The following is a 22,916-nucleotide window of genomic DNA, read 5'->3' on the forward strand; positions in this document are numbered from 1 at the left end:
TCACCAACTTGTCAAGTTCACGTTTCTCAATCCATGCAGTTATGTGTGCGTGTGAGCACGTGTACAATATTCCTACAATAAATTATTTAATGGGAATTCAGTATCTCTGTTTTAGCGGAAATACTATTTCAAGACTGTGAAAAATTCCTTGGATATTATTTTTGTCTTCAATTTCAAAATTAGTTGTCCTGAACTTTGAAATTGTAGAAGTAAAATTTACAAACAATTTGTTTCCAGAAACTGTTTTCAAAAACTTTCTTCCTTCCACATTTTCAATCAATTTATTATCTCCATCTGGCTGATTCTCATGAAGTGAACGTAGCTGTTCACGTGAACACGTGAACAGGGGGACTGCAAGAATCCACAGGGCAATCCCTGAGGTATTCATTAACTTTTACAAGATGAAATGCATCTCAGTGTGGCAATTGCTGTGACCCTCTCTTCAACATAGCACTGCTTTCTGCTCTACAGTTTGTTTCTCTCCTTCCTCCTCCTCCACACATAGCCAGGATCAGTCTCACCGAGTGACCCAATATGTGATCTTGGCCAGCAATTGTGCTGGCCAAAAGGCTGGAAGACTCAGTTCAAATCCTAGTTCCATCACTAATCTTTCTGAAACACTGGCCAAGTTCCTGAGCCTCAGCTTACTATGTTTATAAATGAGGATAAGGACATATACCTGTAGGTTGGAATATTACATGATTAAAAATAATGAGAAAGTTCAGCATTTAATAGGTACTCAAAATGTGTAAGCTAACATGAATCTTCAGCTATTTTACATAATTTTAAGCTTGACATCTGCAAATTGGAATGAATTGGGAGGAAATAAACATCATTGTGAGATATATTTTAAAGCACTTAGAAAATATTTTGCTGAACAAATATAAGCAAAAAAACATCAACACTGTAACTATTACAATTACCAAGAAACTGACTATCTAAAAAATATTGTTATATTTTCCTTATGTGTATAGCACGCTTTTGAAATTTTCATCATCCATCAGAACTTACTGAACTGTTTTAAGAGCATTCAGTGGTGTTTATCACTGTGCTTCATGCTCGATCACAGGGCTCTGTCCATACATTCCTAAACTCATATTGATGCTCTTGATTTTTTGATCACTTCTGACATATAAATATGTAGCCACACTCTTGGGATCTTAAATGGACTCAAGTTCAACCATGTATATCTGATCAAGTCAGAGGCAGGAGTAATGCATGGCAGATTTGTGCAGGGAATTTAGGTTGTTAAAAAAAAAAAATCCTGTATAGTTATTTTACAGTCATTAACCTCACTAGCTTGCAAAAGACTGACTATGCATAAAAGCATGCATGCATTTGGCAAATATATACAGAAAAACAACTAGGCAAGAAAAACCTGGTGAGTCACCAGTAGTTGAAATAGTTGTTTCATCACTCACAGCAGCCTGCTTTCCAGTGGTTAATAACTGTTTACTGCAATGATTAAAATGTATATAATGGTTATTTCTTTTGTATTTAAGCATTTATGGACTACTTTTGTCTATAATATCATTTATTATAATATATAGCTTCTCCTGCATTGTCCTTTTGTATTTGAGTTTCATTTGACTCCTTATAAAATCTCCCATTTTTATTACCTTCATTTTTAAATAGGAAAATTGAGGTTCAGAAGGCAAAGTGATCTAATGCCTCACCATTTTGGAAATAGAATTTTTTCCTCATTACAGGGGTTGGAGACAATGTGTTCCAGTGTCTGAGATTGCACAGATACATCTTCGATCAATTGTTTTTTTTCTATTTGCCAATTATTCATGTATTTCTTCAGCTGGGCTCCCTGAAGTCTTCCTCAGCAGTTTAAAACTAGTATTCAGGCCATAGGGTATAGAAACAAAGAACACAGAAGATACCTTTGAAAAAAAGAGCAAATGCTGTGCCTGAATATGGCTTATAAAGAAACTTTTATGACAAAACAGATGGTTTAAAACAATGATTCTCAAGCCCAGCTGACATGATACTAATTAGATGATCAGAAGGGACCTAACAAAAGGGATCCAATTGTAATACCAACATTTATAAAACATCGTGTTTGCCTCCACTTCCCAACAGGTTCTGTCAAAACTGAGCTGCAGTTCTTTTCTTCAAGTTGAAATTCTTTATTCTTAAAATGAAAAGCTGTGCCCTTTCTCCACATCAGACTATAGGAAGCACCCTCCTCTACGGGAAAAAATGGAAATTCTTGGCTCATCAAAGTGATATGTGAATAATCTTGGCAATAGTTCAGTTTGGTATCGGTACTTTCCAAACTCCCACATCAAACTTTTTCATATATCTAAGTGTCCTGGAGTGACAAGCCTTATATGATTTTCAAGTTGAATTTCTCAGGCAGAAACTTTCAATGTATTTCTCAGTCTACCACGTAACCTAGATGAATCAATTTCCAGTTTGTGATCTAACTTGGGACTTTGTTCAATATGATTGTAACTTGCAATGTCTGTCATTTGCTGAAAGCAGGTTCACCTGGGCTACAGCCAGCTGGGCCTCCACAGCTGAAATACCATATCCCTAACTGTGATTATCCTGCTGCAGTGCATCAAGATGATACACAAAGCATGATGGAGTTATCATGATCCACCTTGCGTACCTTTCTTTCTACTATATTGTCCATTTGTATTTGAGTCAATGTGTGTACCAAGCTACAAACTCATAGAATATTTGTTAGAAACCATGCTATGTACTTTGAACATGAACACACACACATACACAAACACACATACACACAAACACACACACCATACTTATATGCCTAAATGCTTAGAAAGTCAGCAAATGTGTATTTGTACAGTATTGTGTGTTATGGGAAAATAATACATGGATATTGCCTTCTTTGGGAGTCATGGGGGTTGGGGAGAAGGCACATATAAGTAATTAAATACAAAAGGATAAAATAAACGAACCAAGAAAGTCTCTCTACTTCAGGGAGTGGAGCAGGTGCACCAAGAAGGAAGCATATGCCCAGGGCTATCACAGATGGACATAATTTGCTAAGATAAGTATGAGATGAAGGGCACATTTTCAAGTAAAAAAAGGAATTTGGGCAAAAGGTTAGAAGGGGGAAAAACAATGTCTTAATGCTAGCTTGACAATATATTAAGGATAATGCAGCCACAATTTTGGACAAAAGGAGGGGTATGAGGACCATCTTTGGCTGCAGCTAGATTAAGAACCTTGAAAATGATCTGAGGAAGAAGGCACCCAGTTGTTATAATTAATAATTAATGGCTTAACTGTACCCGCCTTCCTGCTTATGCTCTCTCTCTCTTCCTTCCTTCCTTCCTTCCTTCCTTTCTACTTTTTTCCATAAGTATTAATTGAGTACATACAGGAACTTGCCAGGGCTACAAATTCAATCATTCCAAGTTCAACACAAGTTTATCCTAATGCCATTTCAGGATCTTGGGTTGAAGCTTTCCCTAATGCCCTTGTGTGTCAGGTGCCCGTAGTGTAGTCATTTCAGAAAACTTTGATTTGCCATTGGCAAACTCGCCGCCTCTTAGGAATACAAAATGTTACAAGGATTATAAGGTCAAAATTTCTCTGGTGAGTTAGCCATAGAAATGTCCATGAGACAAACTGGCTTTTATTTTTATTTTTTTAATTTAAACTGTGAAATGCAGCTGCGGTGTAAAGAAAAGAGTATAGCTCTTCAAGTCAAATGGATTTGCCTGTTAAGCATATTGTGAAACCTGGAGCAAGTTACTGATTACTATTGTGAACAGTAGTAATAGCCAGCATATTGCATACCTTCTATGAAGCAGGGACTATATGTGCATTCTCATTTGTTCCTCACATCCATCCTATCAGGTAGACATTTATATTATCTCCTTTTTACAGACGAGGACACTGAGACTACAAGAGGTTTAGAAACTTGCTCAGGGAACAAAACAAAAACAAGGTAGAGCTAGGACTTGAATCTGAAACTGTCTGAAGCCCGAAGTCATTTTCTTAACCACTATACTATGTCTCCACAAGATAATGTATGTAATAGGACTTATGTAGATAAGAGAAAATGTTATTTTCCCTTGCATTTTGGCACTTTTAAAATATATGTTTGTCATTGTAAGTTAACTTTTTCTCATGGCACTAGTTAAAGTTTCTAGATTTTTTTTGAGCATATGTTAATGAGTAAACTACTCCCTATTAGATTCCCTGATGTGGTTTTCACATCATGTTGTATAAGCTTCCTGCTTCTTTAAGCACTCTCTGTCACACTAACTAGTCTTATAGCAAGTTATTGGGTTATTTTTCCATGATCAAAGTAGCAATTCACATCTATGTAGCTGGATTTATCCTGCTATTGTGCAAATGGTACATAAGGGAATATTTTTAAAGTAAACAAAAAAATCTAATGTGCAATAAGTTGAAATGTTTTTGAAAAATGTCTATTCAGCTCCTTTGCCCTTTTTAAAATTGGATTATATGTTTTTTTTTTTTTCCAGTGAAGTTGTTTGAGTTTGCTGTATATTCTGGATATTAATCACATGTCGGATGTATAGTTTGGAAATATTTTCTCCCACTCTGTTGGTTGTCTTTTCACTCTGCTTATTCAGTTTTTTTCATTGTGCAGAAGCTTTTTAGTTTGATATAATCCCATTTGTTTTTTTATTTTGTTATGTGTACTTTCAGGGTCTTATCCATAAAGTCTTTGCCCAGTCCTACTTCCTGAAGTATGTCCTATGTTTTCTTCTAGGAGCTTATAGTTTCGGGTCTTATATTTAAGTCTTTAAACCATTTGGAGTTGATTTTGGTGTATGGCGACAGGTATGAGGCTGGTTTCATTCCCCTACACATAGCTGTCCAGTTTTCCCCACACCATTTACTGAAAAAGCACTCTTTTCCCAAATGTATGTTCTTGTTGCCTTTGTCAAAGATCAGTTGGCTATAATTATGTGGGTGGATTTCTGGGTTCTCTGTTGTTTTCCATTGGTCCATGTGTCTGCTCTTATGCTAGTACCATACTGTTTTGGAAAGTATAGCTTTATAGTATAGTTTGAAGTCAGGTAGTATAATGCCACTGGCATTATTTATTTATTTATTGCTCAGGATTGCTTTAACTATTCAGGGTCTTTCGTTCCATATGAATTTTACGATTTTTTTTCACTTCTGTGAAGAATATCATTGGTATTTTGATGGGGATTGCATTGAATCTGTAGATAGCTTTGGGTAGTATGGACATTTTCACAATGTTAATTTCTTCCAATCCATGAACCAGGAATGTCTTTCCATCTTTTGGTGTCTTGTTTAATTTCTTTCAACAGAGCTTTGTAATTCTCATTGTAGAGGTCTTTCCCCACTTTGGTAGCTATTGCAAATGAGCTTGCTTACTTAAAGACATACAAATGGCCAACAAGCACATGAAAAAATGTTCAACATCAGTGATCATTAAGGAAATGAAAATCAAAACAACATTGGGATAGCATCTCACCCCAGTTAGAGTGGAAATGATCAAAAAAGCTGAAAATAACAAATGCTGGTCAGGATGTTCAGAAAACGGAACACTTCTACACTCTTGGTAAGACTGTAAAGTAATACAGCCATTGTGGAAAACAGTATGGAGGTTTCTCAAACAACTGCAGACGGAACTACCATATGATCCAGCAATCTCACTTCTAGGTATATACCCAAAGGAATGGAAATCATCATGTCAAAGGGACACCTGCACTCCCATGTTCATCACAGCTATATTTACAAAAGCCAAGATATGGAACCAACATAAATGTCCATCAATGGATGATTGGATAAGGAAAATGGTGTGTGTGTGTGTGTCTGTGTGTCTGTGTGTGTGTGTGTGTCTATGCAGTGAGATACTACTCAGCCATAAAAAAGAATGGTATTCTGCAATTTGCAGCAACATGGATGAGCTTGGAGAAAATTATGTTAAGTGAAATAAGCCAGGCACAGAGAGAGAAATGCTAATGCTGCATGTGCTGAGAGAGAGAGAGAGAGAGAGAGAGAAAGACCAAAATGAAACATTGAAATTTCAGAAGGAGAGACAGACCTATAGTTACTAGAGATGAGAAAGGGGGAAGAGAAGGGGAGTTAGGGAGTAACTGGGTAAAGGACACAAGAATATTTACAATTTGTAATGATGAACATGCTAATAATATTGATTTGATCATCACATACTGTACACAAATACTGATAGTCAACTCTGTACCCAACGAATACATATAATCAAAAATAAATATTTATTTCTAGGAAAAAATAAGGAAAAATTCAAATTCCAACTGTTCATTGCTAGTTTACAGAAATGCAGTGGATTTTTAAAATTGATTTTTTATCTTGTGAACTTGTTAAATTTACTTATTTCTCAGAATCTCTGTGTTTTTTTTTTTTTTACCATTTTCTATGTGAATAATCATGTTATCTGCAAATAGACATTTATAGTCTATATTTATTCCTTAAACAAACAAACAAAAATTGAAATGATTTTGGATGCTCCTTATTTTCACATTTTGCCACAAGAAGGAAGTGGGAAAAATCTAAGAGTTTACTCGAAAGTATTTTTAAAATAGCTATAGAAGTACAGTTCTGTATAGCTGAGAAATTGGTTGTTCCTGATACATCTGGCTGGTCACAATGTCAAATGGATTTTCCTGTCCAGTTCTCTGCCTTTCATAAGACAGGGCAGGCACACGTCACCTACAGCCTACTCAGAGTGGGATGTCACAGCCTCACAGAATTGCACATTGATCCAAAAAGGCAGATACTGGTAATTCCCTGGAACTTAGGCCAATTTCAGAGTGATGTGTTACTAATGGCTTTCTTTTTTTTTTTTTTTTTACACAGAATACTTAAAACATTTATATTAAAGATCTCAAAACAACATAGTTAAACCTGGAAAAATGTTATGAACACTGTTTCTGCCTAATACATAACCGATTTTTTTTTTTTTAATCTTAACATGAAATTCTCTCCTACTATCTTATCCCCCCCAAAAGGCCACAAAGTGCATTCACAAAGAGTCATTTTTAAGTTAAAGCCATTGCACAAAATGTACAGTTCAGGTATACTGAAATGAGTACCACATTGGAGTTTAATTGGAGAAGTTTTATATACCAGTATAGCAACATCCATAGGTAAAGTCTCTTAACAGAATTAGAGCAAACATCTTCACACGGGCATATATATACATAATACATTTAAAGTATTAAAAGGTGCAACTGAGTCAATAGCAAAATTTAAAAGCTATATCCTGTTAGCACATTTAACCTAAATTAACTTGAATCTTTCTATGATTTTCCACTCAGGAAACTAGAACAGAATAAATTTCTTGTCAAAAGCAGTTTGTTCATTTACAAAACTATAAGGTCAATTAAGATCACTACCTGTTGAGTCAGATAGCAGAGGGCCCCTCTTCTATAATATTTATACTATCCCAGATATAAATATTAATGTCACCTTAAAAAAGTTTGTAAGGGCTGAAAATTACCATTTTCTCTACAAAATAAATAAATGTTATCTATTCAGACCCGGAAATAATTCAAAGATTCAAATTCTCCATGTGAAAGCAAGTAAAAAAGATTCTGAAGTGGGAAATCTTTCCCACTTTAAGTAAGTAATACCTAGACATGATAAATAGGTGATAATTCAAATTCATAACTAGCAAATCACTGAAAAGACAATTGCATTCATTCATGTATCACAAAATTAGAGAAGATATGAGGACATGCTTAAGTCACTGAAATGGCCAAGAATCATTTTACTAGTTTATTTTGTTCCAAACTATTACCATGTGAGTTTGATATGTTAACATTTAAATATTCACATTATGCTAAACATCAAGCATCTGTTAGTAGTAGAAACCCAAACATTTTGATGCTAAAATTATTACAAGATAATCAGATACTATTTCATTGGTTGTCAAAAACAGTGACTACTAATGCCAAATAATTAAATTTAAAATATTGTGCCAGGTCCTCTCAGGGAAATGTGAAAATAATACTGAGGATCCCCTATTACTGTTGTTCTTTTACAATTTTCTAGGAATTAAACCAAAGCCAAAGTCAGAAATTTATGACTGTCTATACTATCTTTGGATAGTTACAGTACGGTATATAATTATGGATGGCTTTGTTTAGAAGACTGGAAAGGTACTCATGGCATAAACAACAGTATACTCTGACTGCCATAAATAAACAAAACACAGGTATGTCTGAAGGACACAGTAGAGAAAATGGCAATTTTGAAAAAGGAGTGCTTCTAAAGGCATTTCCTTGGAGGCAGCCGAGGTTTTTTTCACATTACTGAAAGGTCAAGTAATGTGGTGTGATTACTTTAATTCTTACAACCAAACTTCCACTTAGGCATAGTTACGTGTTCCCAAACTATTTTTCTTTTGTCTGCCATGCTGGCTTCAATATTCCATGGTCCACTGTAATCTTTTGGTCTTCCCTCTTCGTAGCACGGCAGCACTCTGCTGCTATCCGTTGAGTAGGTAGACCACCAGTTCATAGGTGGCCATCATAATGGCTGTGTTTGGAATCTGTCTCACGAGGTGTGTTGTTAAACCACGGTAAAGAGATCCATACCCTTCTTCTTGAACAACCAAAGACACTGTCTGAAAAAAAGATCTGTATTTTGTTCCCTCTTCACGTAGTCTTGTTCTTACAACTTCATGTGGATATGCTATAGTTGTGGCACAAGTTTTTGAGGTGGCAGCAGCTAGCATCATTCCCACAAAATCTGATGCTTCTTTCACAGACTCTTCATCATTTTCCATTGTAGAAGCAGCCTTATATCCCAGTAGTTTTTGCTTTATACTTTCATAAATAACAAAATGGATAACAGTCTCAGATATGCCAGCATATGAAGCAGACATGCCCCTATAAAATCCTCTAGGTCCATCTGTCTGATACACTTTACGGACACATTCAAAAGCGCCCATTCGCTTTTCCCCACGGTTCCTTGCGTCAAGCTGTAACCGAGTCTTTATAAGCCAAATGGGGTTGGTTGCTGTGATTGCAGTAAAACCTGCCATTGCAGCTGAAATCATGTGTACCTGGGTAGAATCAGGATCAAATACATCGTTCAACTTTTCCTTGCAGTTTGAGTAAGCAGCAAAGTATATTGCTCTGGAAGGAGCCACCCCCACTAAATTGGGGCCTAATCCTCTAAATAAGGAACGAGGCCCTTCTTTTTCCAAGATCATTTTTAAGCAATGGAGAGGTCCAGGAGACACTACTCGGTTGACACTGGCTCCAGCCATGGTGTTCAGCTGAACTTCAGATATATAAAGTGTCACAGAAGATGACTGCAGCCGTGTTTTTACAACTTCCAGTGGACATGTCAGAATAGCTCCCACTGTACCACCACATCCCCCGGCAAACAGATGCACCAGCGTGTCCCTCTGGCTCATTCTCTCTCCCGCATGTCCTCCGGGCACTGAGGCGGGACGCGGATCCGGACGCCCGCTGCGGCCAGCGGCTTCGGTCCCCGACTGGTAGACGTCCTACGCCCCAGAGACGGCGAGGGGAGTGGGCGGAGACGCGGCTGCGGAAAGCAATCCGCACAGCCCTCCCCGCACCGCCCCAGCCACACCGCCTCCGGGCCTAGCTCCGCGCCCTTAAGCCGAGCCAGAGAGCCGGGCGGCGGAGGAGGCGGGGGGGGGGGGGGGGGGGGGCCTACTAATGGCTTTCTGAAATCACGTCTGAAGGCCCTTTTTCCTACCCCACAACCACCAAGGAAGAGTCCTCTTTCTCTGCTCCCTATCTCTTTCCACATATGTATGCTACTAAACCAATTTTAAGACTCATTAAAGTCACTTTGAGAATGATATTATTCCATTTCCTGTTGGACTGCCCATAACTTCTGGACTTTGTTGGTAATATGACATTTTATCCATCCAGTGATTAAATATTTTATACAATCAATTAACATAAAGTTGGATGTGGAAGATGAAAACACACGGTCCTCTCCTCTCTGAGAGGAAAGAGCTCATGAATGAACTACTTGATGATCACAACAAAATGACTAGCTTCCGTGTTTTCTGAACGAGACCCAGGTCACCTTGGAAACATGGATTTCTCTATAATACTTTTCTAAGTCCCTTCTTCAATTTGACAACCTCTTCCATTCCAGTTATTTTAAGAGGGCTTTGGTTTACTTTCCTGGGCTTCTCTAACACTTTATTCTACTTCATCATCCAACAGTTCCGATCATATTAAAATTGTGTTAGTGCTGTCATTTTATACCAATTGAATATAAAAAACTAAAGTGGTCCATTATTGGATATCCCTTAAAAATGAGATTAATTTATATGAGACTCAAAATATGGGATAGTTTTCATTTGCTCATTTAATCCACATTTTCCGAGTCCTCATTATATGTGAGCACCTGACAGTTGAACCATAACCTTTGAAAGTCTCAATATAGCAGAAAGAGACACGTGTAAGCAAATTCACAGAATAAGACGCTCTGATAGAAGAGCCTAACGTAGGTAGGCGTGCAGTGCAGAGGAGTTCACTGTAGATTAAATCATAGATAATGGCCCTTAAGTAATTGATTACATTTGCAATGTGTCACCATTCCAGCTGGACAAAGTACGTGCTATCAATTTTAATTGAAAATGGTAAAACTCACTAAGACAAAGCCAAGTGTCTCTCCTTGCTAGCTTTCTCTTTTTCTCTCTTGTCCAGGCCAAATTGAGGACACGCCTCTGAACTATGCTGGACGTTTCTTGATTCTTAGACTTGTTTTCTCCACTTGACTGAGAGTTCCCTGAAGGAGGCATGTGCCTGACCTCGTGCTTGCACCCCACACATGCCTGTTGCTAGCACAGCCTCAGACATGCTGATCAAACACTAGGAAAAGGTTTGGTTTGGTTTGTTTTTGTGGTTTATTTTTTTCCCCTAAGTGAGCATGGCTAGCTCTAGGCAATATGGGAATTAGAAAAAGAAGTTATCTTTTCTCCCTAACAATCTTTCCCTGTCCTTGCTGCTTGTCCCACCTTCTAGGTTTGTTCTTCACTCTCATCCTGTTTCCTAATTCACCAGAAGTAATTTTCCTTCAGCCTTATGAATTCTAGATAATTATGAATTACATGGTCAGCATACCCCTCTCAAATATATATTTTAAACATATGCACATATATCCTGATTATAAATTTGTAAATGACTTCTCACTGCAAAATGGGGGAAAGTTTGCTACTGTGATGGTCTCTGGGGAAAATATTTTGAGTCAGGCAGCCCAGTTATGCAAAGAAGAGCATGACCTGATCTTCCTTCTCGGGAGCCCTAACCCTGTTTAAAAAATAATAATAACCTCGCACAGAAATTCTGGAAAGGTATGTTGAACGTCAGTGCATCTTTTTTGGCAAAGAAAAGCGATTCTCCATTTTGCCTGAGAATGTGTGCACGTGGGAGAGGCGAATAATAGATGGTGGATGTCGTGTCAGCACAGGAGGTAGGAGCTGATGATATAATGCAAACAGACAACTGTCAAGGTGATTTAGTACATCGCTGCTCATCTCAGACCACAGATAGAGGTGCTGACTCAAAAAGGCTCCGGAGGAAGCTCCAAGGTAAAGGCTTTAAAAGAGAGCTTCCCTTCCTGCCCCCCAAATATTGCATAATGCAGCACTTTGAAATGACATAAGTGGAGTTGTCATTTCTGAGATAAAATAAAATGGCGGTCAAAGAAACAAAATTTCTAGCTGTAAATTTATTCATAATAGACTGATCCTGTTGGCTTGACATTATGAACCACATTACTCATACAAGACAAAGTGGGAAAACTGCAGTTTAGCAGAATTTTATACAATGGAATTGTCAGCAGGGGTGGGGGGATGTGTCAAAGTCAAATGTGGCTAATTGGACATTAGTAAGAATATGGATAATTAATTATGAAAAGCTGGAACTGACAGGAGTGGGCAGAGACAGCCGTGGGACAGTGCCACTTCCTCCAGTGGTGTCGGGCGGAAGAGCAGACAGGACCGACTGCCTCCTCCGTGCTGTTCCCAGTGTCCTCTCCCTCTGCTGACAGCTTTCAGGCCCATGCATATCGCACTGAATGAAATAGCTCTGTCTCACAGTCTCACAAAGCACCATGTATTTTTCCCTCAGTTCTAAACATCATGATATAATTGAAAAAGTGCTGACTAGAAGCTTGAAAGTTCGAATTTCTAGTTCTAGGTCTTCTTTTTACCAAGAGATGGTCAACAAGTCACATACATTCTCTATATCCAGTTTTTTTATCTATAAAAATGGAAATAGCCATCACCTTTCATTTATCCTTCCTTTTTAGGATAAGTGTATGTGGTTCAGAAAGTGCATAGTACTGAATAAATCTTATTTCAGGGGAGATATTGTAGCACGTGGACACCATGGCAGAGCACGGGTCTACCAATTTACCCTGGATCGAGCCCCTGCTGTGCCATGTGACGGCATGCTGCTGCAAGTTACTTGATGCCTCTGAACTGTGGCTCCTTATCAGTAAAAGAGAATTATAGAAGGTCTTATACAGGCTTGTGTGAGGATTACATAGGACCGTGCATGTACCACGCCTGGAGCAATGTTTGACTCTTACCAAACATTGTAAGTTTGTCCTCTTATAAGTTTTAAGTTTTATCCTCTTTTCTGATGTTTTGAAATAAGTATTATAGAGGGAAAAAGAAAACGGAGAGATCGCTGTCCTTCACACAAGTCAAAGAGACGTATTGGGATATGTGTCCATTTATGTCTTGGGCTTGCTCTTAATATCTCAGTACAAGAGACTTGACATCTTAATTCTGGCACAACCTACACTTATGGTGACATGTGGCAGTAAATCTGAAATTCATCACAAGTGTGTGTGTGAGGTGGTGAGGGAGGCAGTGGGTGGGTGGGGAGTCAGGTGGACAGTGCTAGAGAACACTAAATAAAGGTAATTCTAGTTTTAGAACAAGAAGATGGTATTTAAATGGAGGTGAGATCCACCGGCAACAGTTAGAAGCAGGGCCCAAGAGCCCATCACCAGAATTGCTGACCCTTCACATAGGCCTAGTGTTGTGAAGCTGATTTTCTGGGTGTGTGTGGGGGGCGGGGGGCGTAGGGAATCAGGGGACATGTGTGCGTGCCTCTTTCCAAAATCTTGTACTTTCACTGCGGGTTATCTAGAAACCAGCTGTTTTTCCTAAAGTTAAGATGATCAAGATCCCTGTTTTCAGAAATTCTGATTCAGGTGAACAGTAAAGCCATTTCCAAGTGGGGGGTGGGGGTGGGAAGAAGAGAAAATAAGAGAAGTGAAGTGAAATGGCAGGATGAAAGGCGTGCATGGGGCTGCCACCGGGATATAAGAGAGGAGCTCCAGTTTGACATCGTTTTTCAAATATCTTAAGAAAAATAGAATAAAATATGAATGCTAACCAAATACTTAAGGTAAGGAAGAATTTTTTGTTCCAGATTGAGGTAAAGCTTTCCGACTGGTGCAGTGAGGTCGGAAGAGCAGAAGGTCTGCTATATACAGAGGGTGAGATGGAACGTTGTCAGTTTCATTTTAGCAGAGACACATAGAACTGTGACTTCTGCCTTATAACATACAATTGGTGTTTCCTCTCACATTTCTGATAGTAGTACATTTTCCTTTCTGTGAAATAGTTTGGGAGAGAGGGATAATATGCAAATTGGAACCACTCCCCACTAGTATCTGCACGTCACAAGGCTTCGGTTGATAAGGCTTGTATCACTGTGGGAGCTGGAGGGGAGCGAATTCTCACCTATCCAGGAAGAAAGAATGGGTGCCACTTGCTTCTGCAGTTAAGATTTCCCTATGTTGCTATGAAGTGAAAAGAAAAACAAATTGTGGCTAATGCTAAGTGTAAGGAAAACACTCCAAAATTTTCTCCAAAATTTAAATATAAGACTCTTCAGGTGGGCATACTTCATAGGGATCATTCTATTCTGCAGCAGAAGCTTTCTGTCCGCCTTTGTGTCCTGTTCAGTTCAAATATATGAAATTGAGTCATGAAAATTCAGACAATCCCTCTCTGTGGAGGTATGCTTGGTGTGGCAAGAAGCTAACAGGGAAATGGTCATTACAAAATAGTTTCAAGAAAGGGCAACCCCTTGGGACTCAGATTTTCATCTTCATTTGTCCCAGTTTGGCAAGGCATCATAGGAAAATGTTGGCAATCAAGGATGTAGAAATACTCATTAAATGCACAAAGTCTACTTAGTCTTATAAACTGCCATAAAGGTGCATACTGCCCACTCGTATCTGATTTTCCACTTCTTTCTTTGTTCACTGCACTTCTCCTTTCTCTCTCGATTAAGTCAGACCATAGTTCTAGCCAATGAAACATAACTGTACATGACACGTGTATCATTTCAGTTTGAGGCAATGAAAAGCTTCAGTATTGTCCTCCTGCAGAGTCTGTCCCAGAGGGTCACTCAAACTCGTATAAATTATAAGCATAACGTTAGTGTGTTAGGCGACTAAGGTCGTGAGGGCTTCCCTCTTGCTAAGGCATATCCTGACTCCTTTAGATGCTCAACTGAGACTTTGGTTGTCATTCCTGAACATCTGGTGGGCCGCGACAGTCATCACTAACAATAATTCTAACAGTTTTTGAGTTTCTTAAGCATCCAGAATAGGATCGGACTTATATTCGTTAAATTGCTGATTAATGGTCACCAATCTGAGTTTATTTTGCTAATGTGTGTGGAACTCAGGAGAACATCCCCTCGTTTTACCAGATTACAGTCATTTATATAAGCATACATTTTATCAGCAGTATAGTCACATTCACCTTTTAGTTCTTCCTTGGACATATTTTAGGATTATAAGTACATCATATCTTTACCTTCTCAGTCCTTTCCCTCCCGAAGAATCAAGCTCTAAATATTGACATGAACTATATGAAAATGCCAACATTTGACCATTTTTGATCAATAGTTTTATAAGATGCCATCTAATGTTTTCTTTACTTTTAAAAAATAAAGCATTTTATTTTATAAATGCAAGTTTGGCTCCTTAAAATTCATCAATGTTTCTTTCTGCTAAAAAGAGAACTGAGAGGGTTTTAAGAGATTGGGATTCAGATACACAAATTATTGCGTTGTGTTTAGGTGGCTCTTTTTACCTATTTGTGGAAAATTACACTGGGGCTTTGATATGCTTAAGCAACTCTAAATCGATCAGAAGCAGAAGTCAATCTATAACATCCAACAACAAAATCTGTATGGAAACTACACTTAAAATTATTGGGGCTATGTTTTCATTTCTTGCTTTAAAAAGACATATGGATTAGTTCTAGGTGAATGCTCTTCTAATCCTCTTGATTTATAAAACTGCTACCTAATAAAAATTTCATTTATATGCAGAAACTTGTTTGTTTCTTGGGAAATAAATATTACTTTGATTCAGGAAACTGAAATTAGCTCATTAATTGGCAGTGTTCAGTAAATCTTTTCGAAGTGAATAACCAATGACCACAGAGGTGATTTTCTATAAATAATTTTGGATGTTAAGATCTTCAAAAATATTTGTTAACCAACAAAATCTTGCAGGCTGATTAAAGAACAATCTCCAGTAGAAGACATTAATTAATCGATAACCAGTCTGACTATATTACCAATTTTTAGGATTTCCTAGAATAGAAAATCACAGTGGTTTTCCATTCAAAGCACATTGACAAACATTGACGAAGTACCTATCATCTACCAGTCACCATGAGAAACTTTAAGGAAAATGTGGATAAATAAAAACGTTGCTAAGCTCAAGTCTAGGTGGAAAGTTAGACATGTAAATGCAAAAATATAATAATATGCTGCAGCGAGTGTCATAGTACAGATATGTTCAAGGACACCGTGTGCACATGTGAAGGAGTGAATAATTACAACTGGAGAAAGATACAGACGATGAGTTATATTTTATCTGTATCTTAAACACCATGTAGGAGTTCATAAGTGCTCTCAAGTTGGAAGATCAGAGAAAGAGAGCTCCTGGGTGGGAACGTGGAGGTTGAGTGATCGTGGTGAGGTCAAGGATTTACATGCTGCTGAGTGTGGCCGAAATGCGAGGTGCAGGGCAGGAGAGCAAGGACTGAAGATTAGTGTAGAAAAGTCACTTGTGCTGGGCCCTACAGAGCCTAGAATGGCAGGAGAAAACATATGAAACTTAGCTGAAGGGACTGGAGACTCATTGAAAGATTCAGGGTAGGGGAATGAAAAGATCAGATTAGGGGAGGTAACTCTGTCTGCTGGAGGGCTGGTGAGATGATTTAAAGATGTAGAGACCCACTTGCTGGACCCCTTCTTATTCTAGTGTTTACATTATTTCTCCCTTCCCCCACATTCCTCCTTCACTCCACCGGTGCCCCTCTCTACTCCACACACATCTGCACACATCCACCAGCACCCAACTTGATTCCTGCTTTCTAGTCTTTGCTCTAAAAACCCTCCCTGCCTGCAGCACGGCGCCCCACCTCTTTCTCCAAAACATGACCGCTCTTTAGAACTGAGTCCAATTTCTACTGCTGACACAAACAAAAACAAAACAACCAAAACAGAAGCATGGAGTCCCCTGAAAGAACAGATTTATATTAAGCATAACTTAAATTTAATCATCTTGAAGCATAGAGAAAGCTAAGTCAGAATTACTAAAATGATGGGATCTATTCCCGATGGTTGAGGAAATAAAGATGGCATAGAGCACAGTCACAAGCAAGAATACAGTGACAGGGAGATGTTAATTGGGCAACTGGGAGCATATGAAATCCTCGCCTCACAGAGGAAAATAAAAGACCTGACAGTCAAAATGGCTGCCTGCTGAGTAAAAGCACACAGCTTGGAAAGGTCTGATGTGAACCAGGGCAAAGTGCATTTTGAAGCCCATTAAGCCTTGGGAAGTGTATAAATAACAAAGTCTTAAGACAAATCCAAAGTAGTTAATCAGGCCAAATGTCTCAATTGACCTAAATGGCTGCTCCTGGAAGCATGCTCGCTTCCTTTTTGAGTTGGAAACTTGTCAGCAGGAATGCTAAATTGACTCTACCTGTGTTTGTTTAACATGAAGCCATCAGGACCCAAGTGTTTGATTCTCTGAAGAATACTAGAATGTGCTTCGTGTTCCGTCACCCACTATTCACTGGCATTTATCCTTCCCAGCCAGGTTCATTTATCCTTCTCAGCAGGGCTAAAATATTTACTTCTTTCATAGACCCAGGATATATATAGATTGATCAGACTGTAGAGATTTTGTCAAACCAGGTCGAAAAGACACCTTAGTTTGAAGAAAATCAAGGAAAAGAAGATACATCAAAGTGAAGGGTTATTAGGATTCAAACACAGGCACTTCAGTTCCGGAGATAACTGCATGGAGTCAAATATATGGATTACTAACATCCCTAGTCTGAATAATAATAGCTAATATTTGTGGTGACTTCTCGTGTACTAAAGCTAAATGCTTTACTTTTATAATTCTAAATGGTTTAATTTTCACAGGACCCTAGGTGGTAGTCTCCATTGTTACCCCATGGTACGTACAGTTAAAGATAATAGAAGCACCTGTCTCGAAGAATTACTATGACTGTTAGGTAACACGTAAGTCAGCACCACGGATAACAGAAAATTAGTATTAGTGAATGCAAGTTGTTATTACAGCTGTGGTCATTCCTGTTTTGCAGACCTAGCAGTAGAGATGCCTGCCTTCAGGGCTCTCACAGTTTGGAAAAGAACACAGACTTGTACAGATACCTGTATAAGCACATTTGGACAGTGTTGGAAACACACGCAGTGCACAGCAGCATTACGGAGGAGGACTGGTTAGCCAAGAGTGAAGCAAACTAAGATATTTGTCAAATATTTTGAGTAGGGCCTGCTAGATAGCAATCCTGTCATAAGCTAAGGTAGTGTAACTGATATGAAAGAGGAATGGATCAGGAAGACTACGGAAACAGGCTTTCACTAGTATCTAGTCAAGAGTGACCAGGTAGGGAGAAGGGGGAGCGTGGTGAGTAGAAGAAATTACATGTGCATGGTCCATCTGAAAGCAGCAAGTCTCTCAGGAGGTCTGGGCTCAGCCAGCTGGCTGGAGAGGTCAGCAAGAGGTCGGTCCTGAGGGAGGAAGGTCATCAAAGATTTGGAAGCAGAGATGACAGAACTGTTCTTTGGAAGGGGCTACTCTACTGGAAATGGACTGTTTAGAGGTGGGAGGTAGAGAGCCTGAACTGCACAGAAGATGGTGATGAGCCAATGGGGCCATTTCTTCCCCTACCCCTTTTCACATCTTTTTTTTTTTTTTTTTTTTTTTTTTGTCTTTTTCGTGACCGGCACTCAGCCAGTGAGTGCACCGGCCAGTCCTATATAGGATCCGAACCTGCAGCGGGAGCGTCGCTGCGCTCCCAGCGCCTCACTCTCCCGAGTGCGCCACGGGTTCGGCCCCTTTTCACATCTTTGTACCCAAAGTTCCCAAGGTCTTGTCCAGGCTTCTAGACCAAGGGTACCACCTTCCTTTCTATGAAGCAGGACTGAGTTTGAGCTCAATGAGAAAATCACAAGGCCATTTTTTTTTTTTCCTGATAATTCCTTTCCTTCTTTCCTACTGCAGTGCATTATCTGTAATTTATCCATCCCAGGGTGCACTTATACATGGCATCTATTTCATATTTAACTACTTCTTCTTGCTTTAAAATGGCAATGAGCCATGGAGCAGCTGAGGTGATGAAAAGGGAAAACTGCTGGGCTCTTGCTAGATGAGGGTGTGGTTAAGTTTTGGGGGGTCTCTATCTGTTTAATCATCTATACAGGCTTGTCCATTCATTTTTCATACTCTTTTTCTCATGCATCTTTCAGTATTCAAAATCCAGGCCTTCTAATTTCTTAGATGACCTTTCTTCATCTGCCATATTTATGTTTTCAAACTCATTCCCATCAAGTCACTCTCCTACTGAATAATCCTTCAGATGTTATAATGTCTAATTCCTTATCAAGGCACTAAAGGTCCTTTGGAATCTGCCCAAATTATATTTCCTTGATACTTTCTACAAATTTCAAGTTAGTCAAATTGTTTGTGAAACAATTTGCTATATCTTTATTGCACACTTTTTCTCATGTCCTCCTTCCTCCCTTTTGTGCAAGACCCAGCTTTAATCCTACCTCCTACATCAAATTTGTCCAAATTTCAAATTATCAAAAGTAGAGGGGAAAACGGTAGTATTGACCAACTAAAGTGTATTGTTTCCTACCCTTCACCAGTGACAACTGATTATTGACTTACTTCTAGGGCTCAATTTTGAAATTTGTTTTTTTTAACAGCAATGGAACAGAAGGTTTCTATTTAAAGATATATCCCAAGAAATCATCAACTAGAACTATACATATTTGCCTTTTGCTTAAATTTAAAATATTTTTTCAAAAACTAGGAAACAATGTATAAAGCCATGTGAAATTGCCTTAGTTTTGAGTCATGCTGCCATCACTTTTGGGATAAATGAAAATGTGAATCTCCTCCATTGTGATGCAATAATTTATTTGCTGGGAGCAAGAGAATGATTACATTACCCATTATCCCTGAGGGAACAGCTGTTTCCTCAACCCTTCTGCTTTAATATTGTATCTGTACTTATTAAAACATATCCTTGTATCTAAATATAATAGGATTACCCATCTATGGGGAGCAAATGCTACTTTATTGCTTAGTGAGATTTCTAAGCCAATACTTAAAACAATGAACACAGGGGCACTCTGAATACATACACAGAACATTTGCAGGAAGCATCCTATTTGCAAGGGTATGAACTCAATTCAGTAGCATACAGATGAATTGCACTTCAGAGCTCTTGCTCATAAACTAGTATGCCCACAATATCTATTTGTCTGTGCATAGTTTAAGAACAAGTAAAGAAAATCCAGCAAGAACGTAGTTTTCTAGTTCCAGCCCTTAACAGTTTTGGACTAAAATCATTGTATCTCATTTTTTTTCTGAAAGCATAACAGTTTCAAAGTTGCAAAGATACAACTATCACTTATGAAAACTACATGTGAGAATGCATATTTCAGCTGCATGAGCCAGAAAACTTAAACTAATTTATAGTATCTTTTATCACTATGAGGACAGGTAGCATGCTAGGTTGAATTAGCTAGTTATACTCCTACAATTCATGGAACTTTGCTATAAATCTTATCTAAGCCTCTTTAGCCATTTCTTTAATGTTACCTTAAAAACACCAATTTACTTTGCATCTGCAGAAACATAACAAAAAATATAAATATAATGACAACAATAATGGTGATGATATATTTATTGTATATCATCTATATATTAGGTGTTATAGAAGGCAATTTTTACACATTATTAATTTAATTCCTCTATTTCATGAAGCTATTATATACAAAGTTCTATAGTAGGCACTGTGATCAAGGAGTGAGAGAGAGAGAGAGAAGGAGAGAGAAAAAAGGAAGGAAGTAAAGTTAAAGAAAAAGAAAGGGAGAGAGGGAGAAAATAATATTAAAATATGGTCTGTACTTTCACAGAACTATTTTGGAGAGGAGGTGTGGTGAACATCTGTCAAATTTTCCCCAGAGCAAGTTTTGCAAAGATGTTTTAGTTCTTGTCCTATTTAAAGAAACAAAAGCTGAAAATGATAGATTATATGTACAGATTATATATAGGAGTAATGTTTGTAAGAAATTCAAACAGTAGACCAATACTCAAGAAAATCCTTATATCTTCATCAAAAGATTGGAAAATAAATTTATATATTTGCAGTTAGCATAAAGTAGTTTTAAAAAGTAGGAATTTTCCAGATTTTTTCTCTTTCACATACTTTAAATAAATAATTAATCAACTAGTCAGTAGTGTGCTCACCCATAAAGGAGGCATTTGTACCGGATTGTTCTAAGTCGCTCAACTTGTAAGTGAAAGCACTATTATCTACCCAAATCAGGCTGTCTCCGAGCTTCAAGACTTCCCATCACTAGATCCATACACAAACATTATCTATCTACCTCTGTCATCTCTCTATTTATCTCTGTCTGTCTGCATGTCTACTTATTATCTCTTCTATCTCTGTGTAAGTGAACAGTGTGTGATGTTCACAAACACACTGGAAGCTGCAAAGAACAGGAAGTGAAGTTGGGCATGTAACAAGGTTTGTGATGACAGAGTCTTGCTGAGTTTCCAATCTAAGGACACCTGATATGAGACAATGAGTGGTGAGAGGACGTAGCACTGCAAAGAGAAGAGTGCTTCAAAGTCTTTTTGTTTCCCTCTTCCTGCTCTAGTCACCTTTCTAAACCTTTTATTCTCTAATTTTTCTTCTGAATCTATGGCTCTCATCACTTGGCAGATATTGCAACCTCTCGAGAGCCATCTGTGCTTTTAAAACCCCTTGTTCTCTTTCCCAGTCCTCTATTCAGCAAGCAGTCGCTGAGAGCTGAGTTCATGCTGCAGACTGTGCTAGGGACTGGGCAAAGAGAAATGAAAGGATCATGATTCCATTTTGAGGACCTTACCAAGCACTGGTGTATTACAAGACATCCAAACAATGGCAAGTGTTCTCTTCCGGAAGGTAGAATGTCAATTACCAGATATTTATTTTGTTCCTAGCATGGGCTAGTAAGTGTTCTAGACACACTATCAGATGTGGAAGAGAACATCTACCACAGATAAACTCGGACTATATTAGCTACTATGTCAGTTCACTTCTGAACACATCATTAAATAATAAGGAAACCAAATGAGTCCCTCTGTTTTAGAAGGTGTCACTTTTATTGACAAATGACATTTTCATGTCAAAGGAAGTTTTCACCAGCCCTCAACAAAAATATTGGCCTAAAATTTCCAATCTGCCAGACTCATTCTGAAATCGTTCTTCCTGAATATTTTAATTTTATTTAGCTTATGAAATGATTTTGACAGCTAATATTTACTGAGAATTTCAGCATACTAGGTATTTCACATTGATTGTCTCAATTGGCATTACCACAGTCTTATGAGGTCGGTACTACTATTATCTCCAGTTTTCAAATGAGGAAACTGAGTCTCAGAAGATCTGGTAAATTGCCACACGTCAATCAATTGCTCAGTCAGTAAGTGTTGGTGACAGATTTCAAATCAGGTGATCGCACTCTGTAACTCAAGCTCTTGATTATTTTACTGTAATGCTTATCCAAAAAGCAGTTCCTCTCTCATTTCTCATCACAAGTCAAACTGAACAACCAACAATGATTTCCTAATTATGTTTCAATATTATACTCTTCTTTGACATATAAAATCTGGTAGTATTTGGTCTAGAGCCTGAGTGGCAAGGCTCTAGGGAAAACAATCTGAGTTGTTTGAAAAGAAGTCAACTTGCCTGTGGCCAGAACATCTAAAGTCTCGCCTAGAACAGATTAATCTCCAGCAACCTCCATGGCCATGTGGCTATCATCCCTAGATGAGTAGCTCTTGGGTTAAGATCGGATAGTAACTGGAATTGAAGCTGCTTGTGGTCATCTGCATAATTTTCAGCTTTCAAATTGAATTCCGCTGAAACTACATAGTATGACTGGGGCGTTTATTATGTGTCTATAGCAAAAAAAAAAAAAAAAGGATCAGAACAAAATCTTCACCATATTCGTGATCATACTGACCTCCACCAAGTACTCAGAGCAGACATCAACCCCGTCATCTCACACCATGATCAATAGCAATTCAAAAACATTAAACACCCCTGCATATCTTGGTCTTTGCTGAAAAAGTCCAGAGAATAAAGATTCAAATTATAAGAGAAGGGAAAGGAGTCTGGGAAAAATGTTTAGGATTTCCTTTTCTTTGAATATTTTATAAGTATTTTACGAGGAGCATGTATTTCATGCACTACTTGCATAATGAAAATTTTAATTTTCAAAAGATACAATCCATTCATTACTACATCATATCGATTGATTATCTAATGTGTCAGGCATCCTGCTGGTCAC

The 22,916-nt window shown here is 38.2% G+C and overlaps 2 protein-coding genes across 5 annotated transcripts in view; both read right to left on the reverse strand.

Moving 5' to 3' along the window:
* NRG3 (neuregulin 3) overlaps nucleotides 1-22,916 on the reverse strand; it is a 1,080,861-nt gene that overhangs the window by 276,756 nt on the left and 781,189 nt on the right. The window lies entirely within an intron of this gene.
* On the reverse strand, nucleotides 6,930-9,591 carry LOC134369985 (solute carrier family 25 member 36). The gene has a single exon (XM_063086872.1). It carries the CDS (start codon nucleotides 9,395-9,397, stop codon nucleotides 8,462-8,464), a length of 936 nt encoding a protein of 311 aa, XP_062942942.1. The 5' UTR covers nucleotides 9,398-9,591; the 3' UTR covers nucleotides 6,930-8,461.

Source organism: Cynocephalus volans, chromosome 2, assembly GCF_027409185.1.
Source record: "Cynocephalus volans isolate mCynVol1 chromosome 2, mCynVol1.pri, whole genome shotgun sequence".
Lineage (NCBI taxonomy): Eukaryota > Metazoa > Chordata > Mammalia > Dermoptera > Cynocephalidae > Cynocephalus > Cynocephalus volans.

Bases quoted from the DNA above. Each gene is read 5' to 3' on its own strand.
- LOC134369985 (XM_063086872.1), bottom strand. From the start codon at position 9,397: ATGAGCCAGAGGGACACGCTGGTGCATCTGTTTGCCGGGGGATGTGGT.